The 20811-nt window shown below is 52.5% G+C and overlaps 5 protein-coding genes across 7 annotated transcripts; 1 reads left to right on the top strand and 4 right to left on the bottom strand.

Annotated features, from left to right (window-relative positions):
- Positions 1 to 1644: 1644 nt before the first annotated feature.
- Positions 1645 to 7231, bottom strand: LOC101077376 (UBX domain-containing protein 7). The gene is made up of 11 exons (XM_003978178.3): positions 7100 to 7231; positions 5713 to 5896; positions 5557 to 5621; positions 5401 to 5466; positions 5207 to 5316; positions 4949 to 5095; positions 4734 to 4824; positions 4437 to 4567; positions 3715 to 4210; positions 3534 to 3613; positions 1645 to 3421 (listed from the first exon to the last, which is right to left on the bottom strand). Exons 1-11 carry the CDS (start codon positions 7167 to 7169, stop codon positions 3260 to 3262), a joined length of 1602 nt encoding a protein of 533 aa, XP_003978227.1. The 5' UTR covers positions 7170 to 7231; the 3' UTR covers positions 1645 to 3259.
- Positions 7232 to 7808: 577 nt separating this feature from the next.
- Positions 7809 to 12961, bottom strand: LOC101079789 (protein phosphatase 1 regulatory subunit 7). Of its 2 annotated transcripts, XM_029831691.1 has the most exons (10): positions 12808 to 12961; positions 12082 to 12177; positions 11478 to 11533; positions 11286 to 11351; positions 11005 to 11135; positions 10766 to 10928; positions 10583 to 10699; positions 10400 to 10504; positions 10239 to 10325; positions 7809 to 9160 (listed from the first exon to the last, which is right to left on the bottom strand). In XM_029831691.1, exons 1-10 carry the CDS (start codon positions 12845 to 12847, stop codon positions 8984 to 8986), a joined length of 1038 nt encoding a protein of 345 aa, XP_029687551.1. In that variant the 5' UTR covers positions 12848 to 12961; the 3' UTR covers positions 7809 to 8983. The 2 variants fall into 2 exon arrangements, with proteins under 2 accessions (XP_029687551.1, XP_029687552.1); XM_029831692.1 differs by lacking the exon at positions 12082 to 12177 and having other exon boundaries at positions 12808 to 12897.
- Positions 12962 to 13397: 436 nt separating this feature from the next.
- On the top strand, positions 13398 to 14328 carry LOC115248060 (ADP-ribosylation factor-like protein 14). Its single transcript, XM_029831698.1, has one exon. It carries the CDS (start codon positions 13641 to 13643, stop codon positions 14244 to 14246), a length of 606 nt encoding a protein of 201 aa, XP_029687558.1. The 5' UTR covers positions 13398 to 13640; the 3' UTR covers positions 14247 to 14328.
- A 1685-nt stretch (positions 14329 to 16013) lies between these two features.
- LOC101079336 (zona pellucida sperm-binding protein 3-like) lies at positions 16014 to 18178 on the bottom strand. Its single transcript, XM_003978187.3, has 8 exons — positions 17736 to 18178; positions 17548 to 17666; positions 17373 to 17476; positions 17119 to 17296; positions 16929 to 17046; positions 16766 to 16851; positions 16329 to 16525; positions 16014 to 16261 (listed from the first exon to the last, which is right to left on the bottom strand). Exons 1-8 carry the CDS (start codon positions 18138 to 18140, stop codon positions 16179 to 16181), a joined length of 1290 nt encoding a protein of 429 aa, XP_003978236.2. The 5' UTR covers positions 18141 to 18178; the 3' UTR covers positions 16014 to 16178.
- Positions 18179 to 18415: 237 nt separating this feature from the next.
- On the bottom strand, positions 18416 to 20608 carry LOC446069 (interleukin 12A). 2 transcript variants are annotated; one of them, NM_001100605.1, is given in 7 exon segments: positions 18756 to 19093; positions 19177 to 19218; positions 19297 to 19419; positions 19566 to 19607; positions 19687 to 19773; positions 19841 to 19986; positions 20063 to 20090. In NM_001100605.1, coding segments are annotated over 7 exon segments (600 nt in total). In that variant the 5' UTR covers positions 20082 to 20090; the 3' UTR covers positions 18756 to 18952.
- Positions 20609 to 20811: the final 203 nt, after the last annotated feature.

Genomic DNA, 20811 nt, shown 5'->3' with positions numbered 1-20811 from the left:
CGTTAAATGCCTTCTTTCGACAGATTTTTGGTTTTAAAAAGGGCCAAATCGTCTGTTCCTCGCCAGCTTTCCCCATCATCATTTTCAAAAGCCCCAAACCCTCCGGACGGGGAGAACAGCCTCTCTCTTAACTAGTCAGGGTCAGGGTCAGGGTCAGGGTCCTTTTCCAGGTGTGGGCTGGTTTCTGCAGCTTACGCAGCTTCTCCAGTGTTACTCCATTTATTGGAAGATGACACTTTTCACGGACAATATGGGAAATATCGCAGCTAAATCTGACCTAACCAATGAGCCTGGCTTTACTTTTGCAGGCCCCGTGATGAAAATGGGATGTCTAAGTTAAAATCAATTCCTAAAAAAGTACTTTAACCCGAAAACCTGCTGAGTTACTCACCTGGCAGTCGTGTTTGCAGAGTCGGCGTTTCCCAACGCAGGAGCAAAGGTTGTGGCGATCGACACCCCCCTTTGATCACACATCTCACAAAGCATTTGAAAATCCAACTTTAATGCAGAATCCAACATAATGCTGGAAAACTGGCCCTGATAATCCTCATAATAGTGTTCTGCTGTGGCTGGAATGCTGTGCTAACTTCAGGAAGACCCTCCATCATGAAATCTGCCATTACTTTCATCCTTTTACCCCTGTAGTGCAAATATTTGCTTGCAGACTTTGACCAGAGCTTCTCAACTGAGAGTTTAATTGAATCAAGCTTTTACTTTATTCACTACGTCACTTGGTGAGCGGCTGAATGTGGGTTGGCTGGGAGCCTTTCTTGTTGTGTAAGGCTTATTTGGACAGCTGCCCTCAGACAATGTTCTGCTGAAGGCCTGGTACAGACCCACCAAGCCCTGACCTTTCCCCCTCTATGTCTAAATCTTTGTTTTCTGACCACCTTCGCCTGAGATGAACCTAACTACCGTGTGCACCCCCCCCCCGCCAACCCTCTGAATCCAGTGAGGAACAGGCAGCCAAGTGCAAGCTAACGAACATGTCGATAACGGGCCAAGAAACAGATGCTTTTATTTTGGCGATATTGGGGTTTCCAGAGGACCCTTCGACCACCTGTCCGGGGGTAAATCTACCACACCACAGGTGTTTGTGGGGAAATGAGCCGCTGGTTCATGCAGGTTAAAGCTTGACAAGCGGCCGTGGCTGCACTGGTTTCCAGCTCCTCTCTGCCCATCAGCGGCCCGGCGGAGGGCCGCTCCACGAGGCTGCTGGGCTCTGGGCTCAGTCTGTGGACCACCGGGGGCCAACATCCTCCAGGTAGATGGGATGGATGCTTCACACAACCTTTAAATCCTTAGCAGAACTCTTGGGCCATGTGTTCGGGTTTGGGCGGTCCGCCCTTTGTCCCGCCTCCTTCCTGAAGCGGGTCAGGGGGGAGCGTCCCTGTCCTGCTGCGGAGAGACCGCAGTGAAGCAATCCATGTCCTCATCTGTTTGGACAGCTGCAGGTCCCGTCCTGCATGTCCTGTCCCTTTGGCTCTAACCTTTACCCACACACACGCCCGCGCTCTTATTGTCGTTCCCTCGCCCCCAATGAACGCACACGGGACACGAGCGAGCGGTGGCGTGGTGGTGTGCCCGCCTGAAAAGAGGCGGAATTTAAGGTGAAGAGGAGAAAAGATCAAGCTGAATCACATGTGGTTTTGTTGGTTATATTTCAACATCGGCATTTTCTCGGCAGCATATATAAAAAAGAAAGAAAACAACGACTACAGCTAAAGGTCAGTCTGTCCGGCTCAGTTCTGTACACGGGGCAGGTTCGGCTGATGGCAGCTACCACTCCTCATTCACTCTCTTCTGTATCAAAAGGTGAAATCCAAAAACCACGACGCAGTTTCCAATCAGAAAGGTGACTTTTTTAAAACTCCACAGATGGAGCCAACCCCTCACAGAGCCACACCGCCCCCCCGTTCCTCTGGACCTTCCACCTATTTACAATTTTCAAAGATGAGCGCGTGCGACTGACTTCGGAACAAACATGAATGAGACTCCCTCCTGCTCCAAGGTACAGAAAATAACAAGATCTAGAAAATAAACTCTGACATTTAATAGCCCCTTTGGGGAGGTGAGTCTTTTGTACCTGTCCCTGGAGCCTCAGCAGAACGTTAGACGGACTTATTTGGACCTTTATGGACATGATTAATGTCGCGTGTATAGGCTGCATCTCCTGTTGGGGGTGTACTATGAAGCAAGCAGACGAGTGCCAGGCTTCCACCATGAAGACCGGCTCAACAGAGCCTGGAAGGGAGCGCTGGTCTCGGGTCAGGTCACATCTTTCAGCGCCCTCCTCACAATGTTGAGCACTTGGGTACATCGTCTTGATGGGGACTGCTGACTTGAGTCCATCTGCACGTTGGACCATTCCAGGCGTTCGCACTTGTCAGTGTCGCGATGGAGGCGTGACATCACTTCCTCATCAGCAACGCAATGATCAGGAATCATTTCCTATTAACCGGAACTCTGCATCCACCTGGAGAGGAGGGATACGCGGGGCTGATGGTGGCAGTGTTCCTGGACATCATCGCTGCTATTCCGGCCCAGCACTGCTCCAGCCGGTGCTGTTCCGATCACACATTACAGCTACGGCAGCTGATCTGGGTGGTGTATAACACAGCTACGCTAGTCTGCGCGGACTCATGGAGAACACAGGCAGCAAAAGGCTGAATCAACGTCTTTAACGCCAACCTGAGCCTTTCACACACGCACACACTGGCGCCTCCGCACCGGTTCAGGCAGCCAGCAGGGACACATCCAACGTGTCGCTTATGCTGGGATGTGTTTGTGTAGGTGTGTAGCTCGTGGCTCGGTCCATCGCGCCGGTCTGTGGCTCGTCTCACCTGGTGTCGGCAAATTCTGGGTCAAGAAGATGTGGAGCCGTCCGTCAGAGGGCACTAGGGTGCGTAAAGGAATGGGGTTTCAGGGGTTGTGTGTTGGCTATGGTGGTCACGCACGTAGCTTGCTGTGTAGTACACCCCGACGTGTCCAACAGTCCTGACAGCTGACATAGAGAAGAAACCGAGTGCTGGCACCCACGTCACCTTACTGGCCAACTGTAGAGGACTACAAAGGGATCAGGCTGTCAGATAAAAGAGTATTCAGACTAGCAGAGTGGTGAGAAGAGCTGTCCGTTCAAACCAGTTCCAGGAGAACCGAAGGTTACGGGATTGAAGCCAGTAATATTGTCCCAAATTTGTGAAAAGGTGAAGTCTTTAAGGGAAGTACAGACCAGGAAAAAAGTGAATGTCTGTCAAAGTTAGTTCCTCTCCTGGACAAATACAGTCTCTTGTGGACAAAGCCCCGCCTCCTGAAGCGTGATGTCATAATCCAAGTGGGCGAGCTTCCTTCTGGGAAAGTTGGTGACCAGTTCGAAGCGCTCGTTTGGGTAACCCTTGGACTGGACGTGTCTAACCAGGGCCTTGAAGACAGTGAGACGAGACATGTTAATCAACACGTGCTTTTCATGCCATCAAAGTCCAAATGGGCCCTAATCAAAGCAGGAAGTTAGGAAACGTGATGAGTTTTGTTACCAAAAGTTTGGCTTTAGAAGATAGAGCGATCTGTTCTCTCCTCCCATCTGGGTAGCGCAGCATCAGCCGGGCTTTGGGACCTACGAGCAAAACCGATTGTTAAATCATGTTCTTTGAAGGACAGACCCGTCCCAGGACGACCGGCTCAGCGGGACACGTGAGGAAGTGTGGAGCTCTTTACCGTTGTCATCGGGGCTGTCCAGGTCCCGGGGCCCACTGATCTTTGAAGGTCCGGCACATTGGGCCGCCGCAGCGATGTGGTTCCCTCCAGAATTCACTTCAGACTTGGAATGAAGAGCAGCAGCAGCAGCCGAGGGCTCCAGGTGGTTCTTTTTGCTCTCCTCCTTCTTGTGGCTGTGGTTGTTTTCTTTGTAGGGCGATTTTCTGTGGGAGGAAGTGGAAGTATCCGGGTGCAGGCGTTGCTGAGCGGCAGGAAGGAGAGGGGAGTGCTTGCTGCCCGAGCTCTTCTCTTCCTGCGGTAACGGCATTTCAGTATCCGAACCGTCGAAAGAAGGGGCACCCTCGCTGTCGGAGAAAGGCTCCGCGTCCGATTCCTCATCCGATCTGGGAGAGTCGGGAGCTTCGGGGGCATTTGAGGACTCGTAGTGAGTCTCCTGTAGGGAGGCCCGGATGGCTGCCTCCAGCTGACTGTCTTCACTGGCGTCAATCAAGCTTTCCTACAGCAGCACAAGGGACACACAGCGTTAACACACCAACTACAGGGTGACACACAGGTGTGACACACCAAGAAATGATGCACAACTATTATTGTCATCTGCACGTCAGCCCGGAACGGAACTAGCGTCTCTATAAATCGCTTAATAATGGAGAAATGGTGGGAGAGTCGACACAATGGCAGCAAACAGAGTGAGAATGAGAGACGGGAGGCGAGGTGACACCCACAGAGCGCGCCCGTTTGGCGGGGGGCGCGTGGCAGGAAGGCCCGTCAAGCTGGCCGTGCTCAGCCAGGAAGCCTGTTGCCTGTTCCAGAAACGACGCCACATCCAGCTCGTTCCATTCCACCATTTTCTGACCTGAACACATTTGGAATGTGAGAAAACAGTCAAGACATTTAGCAAATGCAGGAGCAAAGAAGGTCCAAGCTGGGAGACCGGTGCCAGAGGTCCGAAAGGGCAGCAGGCATAACACTGTCACACATTATGTCTTAAAGAAATGATGAGAAGAGCGAACTTTGCTCACCAGTGCGAGGATCAAGGATGGAAATATAGGGGAACTTATTCAGCTTATAGAACTGGATGTACCTCTGTCCCTCCTCGCTGTCATGATATACCTGCGGTGACAGAAAGGCAGTTTCAATCAGGTGAGTTCCAATATCGAGAGGCCTCGGAGCAAATGCACCATGTCAAGCTAACTGGGAAAAGCTGGACTCCAACTGTGGGACAGACGTGACACACCTGCCAGAATATAAAGTGTTCTCTGATGATGGTCTTAACCGCCTCGTTACTCCAAACGTCTCTGTTTAGACACTGGCAGGCAAAGTCCTGAACGTTCTGGATGTTGATCATGAGCCACTTGTTTTCCAGCTGTCCACAGTCCTTCGCCTGTGAGGAGAAAAAGAGGACAGGAAGTGCTCAGGTCAAAGCCCAACATCAGCGTGCACACGAGCCCGATGGATGTGAGGCGTGGAAAGTGTCCCCTGAAGGAGTCCTCACCGTCTCAAAGCTTCCTTTGTGCATGAGCTCAATAGGAGGACGGAACAGGTCTGCCAGGGTGCTCAGTTTCTTGTCCACTGTACCGTTACGCAGCTCTTGTTCCTGGCGAACTACAACAAGAACGATCCCAGTTGTCAAAGGAAGAAAGGCTGCAGGTGAGAAGGAGGCTAAAAGGCTTTTTCTCGGTGACTTACTGGTTTCAGTTTGGAAATCTCTGAAACCGTCAAAGATGGACCGAGCTGGTCTTCTTCGCTTCGGCACTGCGGAGAAAAACCCATTAACGTTTAGGAGATGGGAGAGACACCAGTTGGCTGACAACAGGTCAGATGAGACGCAACAGAGGGCACTACCTCCAAACAACGGTTCTGGTTCCACTAGGATGTCCTGCTTTTGAGGAATTGGTGCTCGTACCTCACTGAAGGACAGAGAGGAAAAACGGAGAGAGTGAGATTGTTGCCTTCAGCCTCAGTTTCCTTTGCCAGGATGTGGATAAATCATCCTCTTACTCTGTAGGGGGGGCTCTGCTGCTGGAAGCAGCCGAGCTGGAGCTGGAGCTGGAGCTGGTGCTGGTGCTGGTGCTGGTGCTGGGCTCCTCGGCTATCCCTCCTCCATCCAGAAACATGGTCACTGCCATCTCAAGGTTGTTGTTGCACGCCTCCAACATGTGTTTTCCCACACTTTCTGTTGCCCCTAGAAGTGAAGGACATGGACACAAAACCTTTTTGAGTTGCCTTTTCTTACTTGTCTCATCATCAAATCAGTTGCGATTGCTAAGAAGTCGGTTCAATTTAAAGAAAGCAAGTGTTAAAAGCTAAGGCAGTTCAATGATGCTGCTCGTGTGAACTTAAATAGCGGCACTAGTGTGCATGTCCAGAACCTGCAGCGTATTTAGGAGCATCTTCAGGTCTCTTTTGGATCGCCGTGAGCTTCCAAAGTCTTTATTCGTGTGTGCTGTCTTTAAAACCTGATATTTACAACTTTTTAGGGAGGGCTCTGGCAATGCCGAGCGAACTGAATGAAAGCCAAACATGTGGCTGTGTTGCAAATGTTTGAAGGTTTTCTGCGCGTTAGCAATGAGCTAAAGCGAAGGCTACGTAATGACAACCCGACGGGATATAACACTAGCATCACCATTGTGAGGGCTCGGGGGGCCACAGGGCTGCAAAGTGTAGGACGCTAACATACTCAGAATGTGTAAAAGACTTTATCCAGCAATATAATCTGCTCTTTTTTATGTCTACTGCGCAAGAAAGCTAATGAGCTCTCGGTGCGTTCTGCGCATGTCTGTTTCACTTTCCAAGTCTCGCAGCAGCCCCCAAAGCGAGTCCTGTCTACTCTCCGTGAAATAACTTACAAATACAACATCCGTGGCGTCAAAGCATTCCTAAACTAGTGAAACCCCCCCAACGAGCCGTCGGGGGAAGCCAGCGTGCTTCCAGGGGGGGTGTTGTGCACATGCGAGCCGGAGAGAAGATGACAGTCACGCAAACGGAGCCTGCCTCTTGATGAAGAGGAAGGCAGACGCTGGACAGCCGACGTCCATTCCACATTATCCAGCAACATGCACAGCCACAGGGGCAAAAAGAGGCTTTAGCCCCGCACGGCGGCGTCTTTTCTCAACACTTTCCAGAGAAGGGACGTTTAGAAGTGGCTGTGACAGCTAAAATGGGGAGCCGCTGCTCGTTGTGCTCGTTATTCTTGGTGGTTCACGTGAGTTTACCAGATAACTAGCCTTGGTTTTCCCTCTGCACAGCACTGACAGCGACGGGGGCAGAGCAGGACTTCACCTCTGCTTCCCCGGCTGCGCTCGGTCCGGGGCACCGCGGGACGACCTCTGCTGCTTAGCGGCAATGTAGCAAAGACGCCGAAGCCCGCGGCGAAAGAAGATTTTACCTGTTATTGCTGTAAATTGTCGTATTAACCCGTTCACTCCCAGAGCTGTGGTGTCTCCCAGCGCCGCCATCTTACCGCCACAAACAACAACATAAATGTGACGCGTGCGCAACACACTTTTTCCCCTGCGCGGCGCGAGCGCCATGCGTCATCGCCCGAGACCCGCCAGCGAACGCGAGGTGCATCGTGGGTAATGTAGTTTAAGTCTGGTTTCTGCAGATGCCGAACGTGAACAAAGCGTGCTCCGGTCCACTTTGCGCTGCGAACGTCACGTGATGCAACTGGTTCTGGGACTTGATGGCAAATCGTGCACAACGTGGGAGGGCTGGCCACCACGACCCCCCCACCTGAGCCCTCGGCTGTGGCCCCCCCATCCAGCTACTGTGAAGTTTGCAGAGGACACAACAGCCCTCGTGGCTGGAACAGCGAAGCTGCGGGGGATGGGGGCAGCTGGTGGTCACCACCTGCCTGGGGGAGACCATGGCAGAGGATGGGGGGGGGGGGGGCACATCCGCCCAGCAAGGCTTGGTCCTCCCACCCTGAATCCATCAGGCACTAAACTGTGCAGATTTTTCTACGCAGGTGTTTTGTTCCGATGCTTCCGGTCATTTTGTGTTTTGGATTCATTAAAGTTGGATTAGTGACGATAACCCGGTTAGACAAAACAAACCCAAACAAGAATTTTGAAAAACAAAACAAAAACAGTTGCTGTTGTTTACATCGTGTAATTTTATTAGTTGCATAATACATTCAGTTTGAAAACACCTTCAATCAATTCAGAACTCCAAGAATCAACGACAGCAACGGAGATCTGATTTAAATAACGACCCGTCTGTGTGGGATAAAAAGAAACAAGGACTTGAATACGTTGGATTTCTCGGAGCTGCAAGTGTTGTTTTCTCTCTGGAAATAGTGATAAAGCCAAACTACAGAACCTAAAGAGAACAACGATGCACAGAAAGCACTTAGATCCGCAGTGACCCTGTAAAGCCAGCGTGCGCTGGTGTCAGGACTGTCTCCACTGTGCCCTGAGGTGGGAAACCTTCATACAAAAGACACGTCTTTGATCTAAAAAGGGATCCAATCAAATGTCCTCTGGGGTTATTTACAGGGGACGGTAAGAAATGGCGTAATTGGTGCTATTTTAGACAGGAATCTAAATTTGCTGCAGAACTGGAGTTGATATCCACCAAAGTTTCTCCTTCTTTCAATAACTTCATCATGCCTACAACTCTGGAGGAAACGCAGGTTCTGTGAGAACGCTCACGGGCCTGACGGTTGTGAACCACCCTTCCTGGGCCGCTCGGGGCTCACCACCCACCCTTTCCTCCCCACACGAGCGGCCGAGATGGCGTTGCACGAGTCGATGCCACGTAGAGCAGCCAGCGGCGTGCTGGAGGCCCAGAGGAACGGGCTCGACAGAACCCTTCAGCGCCACCACCAGGAAGAGGAGCTGGTACCAGGACAGCAAACTCAGCCCACGAGACAAAAGGGGTTCAACTACTTTAATTAAATGATCCAGATGCTAATCTCCTAATCTTTCCTTTTGCCCGACTGTACAGTTAAGAAATCTTCACCTTCACGTGCACTGTGGGCCGTGGAGGCCGGAGCAGCTCGGGACCATGGCCCACAGACAAAACCCAGAACAATAAACGCACAACAGAGGAGAAACGAGGTGGGGGGGTCGTGTTGTCGGCTCCCATCTGTCCAATAAACAACGTAGCTTGTTAGCAACAGCGTGGGAGCGGTGCGAGGGAGTGCGTACGTGCATACATGTATGGCCAGAGGGGGGCGCTGCTCCTTGGAATGCTTGGGGGTGGAGTGACGACACGATTGGGCCTGTTGAAATGGAGCAGGCTTCCAGTCCGGACAGAACACCACGGCTCAGAAGCGGATGAAGGCGGCGTCGATCTGGCGCACGCTGGGCAGCGCTAGCATGATTTTCCGTCGGTACTGTGGGTCCTTCTGCAGAGGATTTCTCTCGAGGTAGACCGTCTCCAGGGACCTGGCGTTCTTCAGCTCGTCCAGATCCGACCAGTTATCGATCTGGTTATCGTTCATCTGCCGGGACAGAAAGGAACGTTTTCAGGGTGGGCAGATCTACCCTCCCTGAGCTGATCTACCCTTCCTGAGCAGATCTACCCTTCCTGAGCTGATCTACCCTTCCTGAGCTGATCTAACCTTCCTGAGCAGATCTACCCTTCCTGAGCAGATCTAACCTTCCTGAGCAGATCTACCCTTCCTGAGCTGATCTACCCTTCCTGAGCTGATCTACCCTTCCTGAGCAGATCTACCCTTCCTGAGCAGATCTACCCTTCCTGAGCTGATCTACCCTTCCTGAGCTGATCTACCCTTCCTGAGCTGATCTACCCTTCCTGAGCAGATCTGCCCTTCCTGAGCAGATCTACCCTTCCTGAGCTGATCTGCCCTTCCTGAGCTGATCTGCCCTTCCTGAGCTGATCTGCCCTTCCTGAGCAGATCTACCCTTCCTGAGCTGATCTAACCTTCCTGAGCTGATCTGCCCTTCCTGAGCTGATCTACCCTTCCTGAGCTGATCTGCCCTTCCTGAGCTGATCTACCCTTCCTGAGCTGATCTAACCTCCCTGAGCTGATCTAACCTTCCTGAGCTGATCTGCCCTTCCTGAGCAGATCTGCCCTTCCTGAGCTGATCTGCCCTTCCTGAGCTGATCTGCCCTTCCTGAGCTGATCTGCCCTTCCTGAGCTGATCTACCCTTCCTGAGCTGATCTACCCTTCCTGAGCAGATCTGCCCTTCCTGAGCTGATCTACCCTTCCTGAGCTGATCCACCCTTCCTGAGCTGATCTACCCTTCCTGAGCGAGGAGCTCCTCAGGCTCCTCCGACCTAGAAGGATAACGGGTGTGGCTGTGTTCCACCTGTAGCTTCAGCAGGTGTGATGGTTCACCAGCAGGTGTGATGCTACACCAGCAGGTGTGATGCTACACCAGCAGGTGTGATGCTACACCAGCAGGTGTGATGCTACACCAGCAGGTGTGATGCTACACCAGCAGGTGTGATGCTACACCAGCAGGTGTGATGCTACACCAGCAGGTGTGATGCTACAGGTGGAACACATCCGGACAGCTGAAGCTACTGAAGCAGAAGGACCACTGCTACACACCCAGAACTCCTGCAGCTCCGTCAGATGGCCGATGTTCTCGATTCTCTTGATCCGGTTGGCTGCGATGTCCAGCGTTGTGAGTTTCTTCTGCAAACAGGAGGGAGGGAGTGAGCCGGGGACGAGCAGCCACAGGAGTCACCTGAACGCACCCAGCAACTCACGTTGTTCTCCAAACCCTCGATCACCTCGATGCCGTTGTGGCTCAAGTAGAGCTCCTTCAGACTGACCAGGTTCTGCAGACCCTCCAGTTTCGTGATCCGATTACTCTGCAAATCAACGTTTAGTCGGATCGTTGATCCGGTTCAGTAACCAATGGTGCGGTGGCCGGAGCGGCGTGGCGATACCTGGATACTTAAGACGGTCAGGTTGTGTAAACCATCCAGGTTCTGAAGTTTCGTGATTTTATTGGTGCCAAGGAACAAACTTTGTAGAGATGAAAGTGCGTCCAGGTTCTCTATGACCTGTAAGGAGACACAAGTGAGCAGCTGCCCGTTGCCACCCTTCTCCCAGAGGCCCTTTGCTCGTACCCGGATACGATTGGAGCCCAACTCCAGCATCTCCAGACAGGTGAAGTGGTCCAGGTTGGCAATGCCGCTAATTTTGTTGTGCAGCAGAAAAAGCTTCTTCAGAGAGGTGAGCTGCTCCAGGCCTTCCACCTTCCTCAGGATGTTGAAGGACACATCAAGCTGCCTGAGACCACAACAAGACTTTTACACAACACGTCACTGGGCCCAGATCTGGGAAGGAAACAGCTTTGAAGACTCACTCCAACTCCGTGAGCTGGTGCAGGTTCTCCAGCTTGCGGATCTGATTGTCATACAGATCGAGCTCCCGCAGCGACGTCAAACTGTCGAGATTTTCTATCTTTTTAATGAGGTTCTGGCGTAAGGACAGCGTCTGCGTGAAGGACGACAAGAGGAGCCTCAATCAGTGAATCCACACCTCTGAAATGATCATGATTAATATGATTGTTGCTCAGTTACAGCCGATAATGGAGGAACCCGATGTGGTCTGGCCCAGGCGCTGGGAGTCCAGGAGAATACTTACTTTAGCCTTCTGCAGCACTTCTAATCCTTCAATCTTTCCAATACGACAATGAACCAGATCAACATCCTGCAGTAGAGAATGAACCTCACAGTAAGAAATAAGCTTCCAATACCGATCCACCACATCGTGCACCTTTCTTATGATTCTACACCAGCACAATGTCATCGGATCATCTTTAAAGCAAATTCTGACCTCTTCCTCCGGGTCCAAGGTTATGGTATCCATGTCAACGGGCGACTCTTCTTTACCTTAAATGGGAATCAACGTAAATGTCCAGACTTAATACACCCACATTTGAGATAAAAGCTAAAGGGATTATTGTCATGCTAGTTGTAGTTCTAAACTCATGGATGATGCGACACCCAACAGAGGATCCATCTTTGCTCCCCCCCCAGAGGATCCATCTTTGCCCCCCAGAGGATCCATCTTTGCCCCCCCCCCAGAGGATCCATCTTTGCCCCCCCCCCCAGAGGATCCATCTTTGCTCCCCCTCCCAGAGGATCCATCTTTGCCCCCCCCCAGAGGATCCATCTTTGCCCCCCAGAGGATCCATCTTTGGCCCCCAGAGGATCCATCTTTGCCCCCCAGAGGATCCATCTTTGCCCCCCCCCCCCCAGAGGATCCATCTTTGGCCCCCAGAGGATCCATCTTTGCCCCCCAGAGGATCCATCTTTGCCCCCCAGAGGATCCATCTTTGGCCCCCAGAGGATCCATCTTTGCCCCCCAGAGGATCCATCTTTGCCCCCCCCCCAGAGGATCCATCTTTGGCCCGCCGGCCGGGGCTTTGCTGACTTGCCTGTGCCAGCGGCCTGACTGGGGTCCACGTCGCCGTTGATACTCCTCCTCCTGGTGTCATCATCACCAGACTCTTCCGATTCACCCCTCCGGTCCACTACCAACGGGAAACAAGGAACATGGATGATGGAGTTCACCTCTCAGGTGCAGGACTGATTCGAGATGTTCACAGGTGGGTTGACACCCTGCGTGGCCCGGATCCACCTCGCCCACGTTAGTGATGGGAGAGAGGATGCTGGGAGTTTATTCAACACACCCAATCAAGTCACACTCACGGTCCAAATGGAGCCTTAGTATAACTTGTTATCATGTGCAAGTTAAGGTTAGTTCCCATGAATGAATAAAAAAAACACACACACATGCTAGTTAGCAGATTAGCTGAATGCACCACAGTACAGTTAAAGCTAAAAGGTCGCAACGCATTAAAATGACGGATTGGTCGAAGCACACATAAAAGGCTGGTTTCCAACAATTAAAAAACGCCAGGATGGACTAATTAATGAAAATTAGCCGAGGAATACTAATCGATGAGCTGAGAAAGATGAGCAATAAGCTTGAGCCAAAGGGCGAATGTTGTTAGCTGGTTAGCTAGTGATCAAAACAGGGATTTCTGATCCGTAAAGGGAAATCTAATCACCAAACACGGAGGAATGTGAACGCGCACACGGCTAACAGTAGGTGCGGGCAATAAAGCAAGGGATTTGGAGCATTTTCCCGTTAAACCCACCTTCCATGTCCTGCAGTTCTCCGACAGAGCGGGCGGCCATGTTTCGCGTCAACAGCCCGACGAGCGTCCGGCCAACCGGGGAGGTTCTCGGGACAGCCGCCAGGGGGCGCCAGCGCCGCGCCCCGATGACGTCATGGCCACTGTGACGCGCTCTGCGCGTCCTTTAACTTCGGCAAAATGCCAATTTTCCACCGCGCCACAACAACTAGTTCACGTGTGCATTGGTTGTGTTAACCGTGCACGCGCGCAGGTGCCCGTTGTGCGTATTTGGATTCAGAGACACCCGCACGGGGAGTTTAGAAGAGTTAGAGTTAGAAAGAGGAGGAAGAAAAGGCAGATCAAGGGATGGATTTCATCCCTAACCAATTTCAGAGACGGTTTCTCGACTCTCAGGAGAGGCGTGGACGAGCACGGGCCTTATCTCTGCTGAGATAATAAGGAAATGGGAGCTTATTTGCATAGACGCAGCAGTGATGTGGAATTATTCTGCTCTCAAATGTCACCTGTGATTATCAGTTTCTCCCCCGGGTGGGGGGCGGTGTCTGACATTTCTGAAAGTGTTCGGTGTCCTGCTCAAGAGTTGCTGAGGTGTTCTCCCGCAGCAGCATTTGAACGGACAGGAGATTTCAGAGTTCATCCTCCTGTCACGGTCCTGATGAACAACATTGTAAAGGGGACGAAAAAAAGGGAACCGAGCGCGCTTGGCACAAACTTTGACCCCCCAGGTGTGGCGTTATCCAGTGTGGACTTAATGGCTCATCTATTAAACGGCGGCAGGTAAATACTGTTGCAGAAGAGCGCCGAGTGGAAGTGAGTCCAACTGACACCTCACCATGGGACAGCGGGGATCCAAGCAGCCACAAGCCCAGGTTCTGCTCCTGGGCCTGGACAACGCGGGGAAGTCGACCCTCCTCTACAAGCTGAAGCACGACGCCTTCGTCACCACTTCGCCCACCATCGGCTTCAACGTGGAGATGCTGGACGCCAAAAAGAACAGGAAGAACGTGGCTCTGACCGTGTGGGACGTCGGCGGCCAGGGGAAGATGCGGGAGCACTGGAAGAGCTTCCACAACGACGTGGCGGCCGTCGTGTTCGTGGTGGACAGTTCGGACAGGGAGCGTCTGGACGAGGCGCACGGAGAGCTGGAGAACACGCTGAGGAGCGAGCAGTTGCGCGGGCGGCCCCTCATCCTGCTCGCCAACAAACAAGACGTGAACGGCGCTCTGACGGTCACCGAGATATCCGAAAGGTTTAACCTGAGGAAGATCTGCGCGTCGCGGGATTGGTTCGTGCAGCCGTGCTCCGCGTCGACGGGCTTCGGAGTGGAAGAGGCCTTCAAACGAGTGGCCCAGATGGCCAAAGTGCCGTCAGACTCCGGGACAGTCAAGGACAATATCAAGGAAACGGTGCACTACCTCACAGCGAGTACCAAACACTAACCTGCACCCTGTGCCCCTGTAATCTGCACAGTTTCTCTTAAATTTGTTCTAAACCACTTTGCACAATAAATCGCAGATCCGACGTTGTGGTGATGTTTAAGTCTGTTACGCACGCGCGTGTATTTCGGCACAAAGTCGCTAAACAGGTGAAACACGGCGCGTCGGTGATCGTCAAAGGGCCTTTCAGAACATTTCTAAAGGAGGAAACGTTAATTTATAGCAGTAAAACCACCCAAGCAGCAAATAAAAGACGGACAATAAAGCGGAGATCAAAGGCGGCTTTATTATTAGCAGACCTGGAGTCACAAACGAGCCACGCACGGTTTCCCCGAACTCTTGATGTAGAGAACGTGGACAGACCAGCAGGGAAGCTTTCATGGTAAAAGTTGGACGCTTTCCGCTCAGTGCGCCTTCAAAACAAATGGAAACGTTCATTACGCAGATGAGATTCAAGCCGAGTGTCCACAAACGCAGCCCGCTTCCGTCAGACCGACGTCCTCGTGCAGTTTGCGCCAGATGTCCCAGCTGCGCCCCTCTCATCCCGCATCGTCTCTTCGTACGTCGGCAGGCGTTTGGGTCCATGGTAGGAGAGCATGTGCGCGGCCGGGCCCTGGTCCGGGCTGCCGCTCTCCATCAGCGGGTCTTGCGAGGTGGTCACAGCAGGGTGCCCGTTCTGCGCCTGGGCGAGCCGCCCCGTTCTCGAGCACAGCAGACGCTGGAGCGAGTATCCCAAGGCGAAGAGGAGCAGCAGGAGGAGGACACCGGAAAGTTTCCGGGTGACCATGGCGATGTTGTAGTAAGTCTTGCTCGTCAGCCGCTGGCAACAGACGACGGCGCTGCTGTTGCTCCCATGCGGGCAGCAGCCGTGCTCGTCCGGGCAGCAGCCGTGCTCGTCCGGGCAGCAGCCGTGCTCGTCCGGGCAGACTTCCTGTCCACATCTGTGGAGGGAAGAAACTAAGGTGCGAACAAACAGGGACAGCAGGAGCGCCGCGAGGGCTTGGTGTTTGTGGAAAAGCATCGCGCTGCAGGAAGAACGAGCGAGTGAAGCCAGAGACGAGCGATTAGGATCGACGCACATCCATTAGTGACGTGAAAGAGCGGCAGAGAGGAGCACAAGCGGCATTTACCGGAAAATGCGCGTCAAGGAAACGCTGGATGCGCTAATTAAAGTCCACTTCTTGGGGTTCTTTCCTCGCGCGTCTGCTCGTGCGCCCGTGAATCAGCTGCGTAAACACGCCGGCAGACCGCGGCTCCGCCGTCCCTACAGGCGCCCTGGACATCGATCAGTCGGCCCGGAAGGAGCGGGTGGTTCGTCAGAATTAAGAAACGAGCCTCCCCAGAAGCGACAGGCGCCCCGTGACCGAGGACAGCGTGAGGTGAGCTGGGCGCGACCGTGCGCGTCGTCTGCCGACGGGAGCGCGACAGGATGTTTCTCAGCTCACCAACAGGATTTTTGACTTTACGTGGATACATTTATTTTTTTGGGGGGGTTATTTTACTTTAGATTGCTAATCGTACATATCATAATGCATCACTGACTCTCAGTCGTTAATCAATAAGGGGAATCGTGCATAAGTAGCTTGTGGGCAGTCATGGAGGAAAGTGCTCCCTAATAGGCTCTCAAAGGAGCCGCTGATGAGTCCACAAAGTGGAGCTCCAAAAAGATGCGTCACGTGTGTTAAAACACACACACACACACACACACACACACACACACACACACACACACACACACACACACACGTCAAGTAAAGGCAGGAAAAGGGATCCACAGAGTAAAAAAAAATATATTTTTAGGAAAATGTGACAGACTTTGCAACTCAGAGGAAAAACCTTGAAAGAGACGATGTTTGCTTGGTCGGGGCTCAGACGTGGGTCTGAAGCCAACGCTCGGCTGTGAAGAGCATCTCCTGTCAGCTGCTTCATGCCAGCTCAGGTGCTGCTGCTCTCAGTGCCCATTCTGGAGTCTGAACCGGGAGACAGGACAGTGATGGGGCCCATCTGGACTGTCCGCCCTGTAACCAAGCACACCGCAGGTAACCGGGGCAGCAGGAGACACTTCAGTCCCCTTCCAGCGCTCACCTGCTTCAGCGTGGGCTCCTCCCATCAGCCTGCTCCCCTGGCTCTGGTGGGCTCCCCCTGGGGAGTAGCTGGGTGGCTGGTGCTCCCGCCCGTTCTGGGCCGAGCTGTGCTGCGGAGCATTCGTCCATGCCGGAGCGGCGCGGCGCGACATGCCGCAGCTCGTGCACGCCTGGTCGTGGCCATCGACTGATCTCCATCTGGATGAGGCAGCGTTCGTCACCTTGAGGAAACTCCTGGATTCTTCACTACAGTTTGCCATTTATTTGCCAACAGCCACAGAAAATACGGTTTTACAGATAAAGAAAGTGGCTTCACCCGCCTACGAGGTGGCTACAGCGACTCCAAATCTGATTTGGGTCACTTTCATGGGACTTGAAATCAGATCTGATGTTTTGAAAGGTGACCTAGATCGGGGGGGGGGCAGGGTGAGCCTCTACCTGTTCTCCATTAAAGAGCACGCCCTGTTCTCAGAGCTGACGGCTGCTGGGCCTGGAACCGCCTTCACGTAGCAGGTGACAAAGATCTGGGTGAAAGGTCACAGTCGCCATCGTTAAAACCAGGAATGCACAGAAAGCACAATAAAACAGCACCTGCAGCCACCTGATTGTCGGGCTCTCGGTAGAACCTGAAGGCGTCGATCTGAAACCGCAGCTTGTTCTCGTTCAGTCTCGGCAGGAAGTGAGAGCTGGAGTTGGTCAGGAAAGTGTCTGCAAGACATCTGAGGGCGCCGGCGTGCAGGGTTAGACGCAGCATTTCTAGCCTCATTTCACAGACGCAGGATGGCGCTCACCCAGAATGCTCAATAAAGTCGTATCGTACTGGAGCCGCAACATCTGGAGTTGCCGTGGCAACACAGTGGTCCACATAGACGCGCAGAGGAACGTGGTGAAGGAGCCTGGCGGAGACTTCAAAGTAGAGAGGATCGCCCAGGAAATAGGAGTAAAATCTTCTCCTGAAATCCCAGTTGGCTGGAAAACCAGGGAGGCAGGTGAAAGGCTGAACATTCCTTCGTGGCTGGGTTTGATAAAAGGATCCGTGTTCTACCAGTCATGAGCTGCAGGTCAAAGCCGATCCGGTTCTCAGCTGAGGCAACAGACACGGAGGGGATCCAGGTGGGTCGCAGCAAAACGCCGCTCAGGGAATATTTCCTGCAGAGAGGAGGACAGAATCTAGAATAGACATTCTACCAAAAATGGCCCGTCGGTCACGTGATCCTTACTTCTCATAGTGGCATTCAACTGGAATCGCTGCTGCGTCCAGTCGGAGCACAGCACCGACCCGCGGGGGTTCGGGTGAGTAGCTCAGACGGGCGGAGTAAACGATCTTCTCCTCTGTTGACTGAAATTTAAATCCCACATTCCAAGTGTGAAAATATCTGCGTCATCCTGCAAAGGCAACAATGCTTACGGAGCGTCTCATTCCACAGTCCATCAGGGGGGCCCAGATGGTGAAGCCCGCCTCCCCCGACGGCGTCGCCGCGCACGCGCTGCCCTCAGCCGCCGGACTCGGGCCCAGGTGCAGGTGTCTGCGGTCCACCTGGAGGCCCCTGTTGAACAGATCCGCCTGCACCAGCAGCTCCATCGAGTCCGCGTGACACCTGACCACCACAGCCGCAGGGTGGTCGGGGGGGTCCGACACGGGAATCTGTTTTGCGTCGGTTGAGACGGGCTGGACGTGACCCGGAGAAGCAGCGCTGTGGACGCGGGGGTCGTTCGGGCCTCGGTCCGAAGCGCACAGGTTTTCCGTGCGTGTGCAAACTAGGATTACGACGACGACCCACCGGAAAGAAAGTCTTTGAGGGGAACGCTCCATTCTTGGATTTGGGAAGGGGGCGTTTCCTGCAGCCCTTGAACATATCACGGCAGCTGTGAATGACGAGCGCTCATCACACGCACCTGAAAACGGGATTTGCGTGATTATCATCCGGTGTCACCAGAACACATTCACACTCACTCAGAAGTTGTGATGAAAGTGATGAAAGTTGGCTTTTGATGCTGACGGAGTTGAAGAGGTTGGGCCCAAACTCTTCCTCCTCCTTTGTGACCACCTCGGCTGTTCTTCCTTATTATCTCTAGCTCGTATTTATTTGATTGTCTTTATTTGCACTTACATGTTTAAAACAAAATTATCCATCCAAATGGTTTCATGAAGACTTCCGGGTTGTGGTCTATATTCGCATCTCCACTAGGCGGCGCTGCAGCAACCAAACTGCGTCTTTCATCAAGGCGAGAAATCTGATTTAATATTTGATTTGTGTAACTAAAGTATGAAAAATGCCATTTGAGTGAGTATTTGTACAGAGTCCGCGGTAAAGATTGAACTTGATGAATCTATTTGAGTTGTGATAAATGTCATAACTAACAAAAAACAACATTTCTCCCAACAAACCCACCGTGATGAGAGGAACAACAAAGTCACAGGATTGATGCAGGAAAAATAGATATCTTTATTATTTTTGTTCATAAATACTCGAAATAAATAGTTAAATCCAATATAATAAATAGAAAACATAATCTATATGCACTTTGTTAAAAAGTAATTGAACACATCACTGTGATGTCAGAATAAATAAGTGACTTATAGTCGTGAAACATCCGTGTTTGAGCCTTTAGTCCTGGGGTAGTTCAGCTGCTGGGCTGAGCATCGGCACCAGCGTTCATGTACTTCACAGCTCTGTTGATGGTGATGCTTCGGACCTGGAAGCCTCTCAGAACTTTGCACAGCTTCAGCCTCTCAGCATAGCTGCTAGGGTGGTTTACGGCAACCTGGGGGGGGGGGGGGGGGGGGGGCAGCTTTGGAAGTCTGTTCTTCTGAATATTTGTGAAAATAAAAGAAATACAACTATTACCTTCTCTTCTTCCACCTCCTCAGAGTCCCAAGCGAAGCAGTTCTGTTGAGAATAAATGATTTGTTCTCTGAAACCAGCACAAAGAGCTTAAAAGTCCATTTAGAGGGAGAGATGGTGGACCTGCAGCAGCTGCCGTGTGCTGGGCAGAAGGGTGGCGTGGAGCCAGCCCTCAGGGTCCGGCTGGGCCGAGAGGAACCGGAGGTAGTGCTGCAGGTCCTCAGCGATGTTGGTCAGACACCGTTCCTGAGCCCAGACAACCAGGACAGAGAAGAGTCAGCACAAAGATCCGGACCCAGGTAGCAACGGGTCGGGGTTCGCCGTTTCTACACGGGCCCGTTTCCACAGCTACATTTGACTTCCACAGGCTGATAAAGAACCAACGTTTGTACCTTGTTGAATTCTGACTTGATGGTTCCCGAGCACGTCGGTCCCTGAGGGACACACACAGTTTACGGTACAACAGACGCTGACGCCGGCCATGATAACGAGTGATAAGAACAGATGCGGTACCTTTGGCCAGCACGCCCAGGCCGTCTGCGTCTCCTCGTGGAGCTCCAGGCTCTGCTTGCTGCAGTCCATTCCACTGAACAGCTCCTTCTGTACACCCAGCAAGAGAGGGCATTAAACTCCGCACAGGGACCCCTGACGCACCGCTGCTTCCTACCTTGGACAGCGTTCCGGTGATGTTGTGCAGGAGCGCCTGGGCCTGAGAGACACACTGGTCCGAGACCCGTCCCGTCAGTGGTAGAGCCTGAGCGAGCTGCCACAGAGGACACACGAGGAGCAGGAGCAGCGCCGCAGGAGACGAGTCTGCACAAGAGACAGCAGCAAAGTGGGCATCCAGAGTACTCACAGAGGTGGAGCGCGGCCATCCCAGAATACTCACAGAGGTGGAGCGAGGCCATGGTTGGTGTGGGACTGAGGCGCTCCACATGCTGCTTTATACTGGTGCTGGTCCAGGAGTTTCCCTCAAACTGAACCCTTTGCTGACACACAGGCTAGATTGGGTGCTTTTCCCCTCCATCACTGAAGGCTTTGTGATACTGGGATTAACCCGATGACTAATCTCCACTCTGGTTACCGGCAGCAACCGACACTCGGAGGCTGAAAGCCACCACAACCACTAGCTTCAAAACGAAATCAAACCTTTTAGGAAACAGAAAGAAGGGAAGCTCCGAGGAAGGAGAGCAACCTTTGACCTTTGTTCTGTAAAATGACATCACTCACCCAGTGCTAGCTTAGCATAATTATAGCTATAGTGTGTGTGTGTGTGTGTGTGCGTGTGTGTGTGTGAATCTGCAGATGTCAGTTACATCAGTGTGAATGAGCAGAAAAGTTTACTGAAGCATTTCTGCTCATCACTGAATATAAATGAGTATCGATTCATTTCCCAAGATGTGTGTGTGTGAGTGTGTGCGTGTGTGAGTGTGTGTGTATGAGGGTGTGTGTGAGTGTGTGTGTGTATGAGGGTGTGTGTGTGAGTGTGTGTGTGGGTGTGGGTGTGTGTGTATAAGGGGGGTGTGGGTGAGTGTGTGTGTGTTTGTGTGTGTGTGAGTGTTTGTGTGTGTGCGTGTGTGTATGAGGGTGTGTGGGTGAGTGTGTGTGTGTGTGAGTGAGTGTGTGTGTGTGTATGAG

This window comes from Takifugu rubripes, chromosome 22, assembly GCF_901000725.2.
Source record: "Takifugu rubripes chromosome 22, fTakRub1.2, whole genome shotgun sequence".
Lineage (NCBI taxonomy): Eukaryota > Metazoa > Chordata > Actinopteri > Tetraodontiformes > Tetraodontidae > Takifugu > Takifugu rubripes.
The sequence above is the reverse complement of the archived record's forward strand: the minus strand, read 5'-3'. Positions and strand labels throughout refer to the sequence as shown.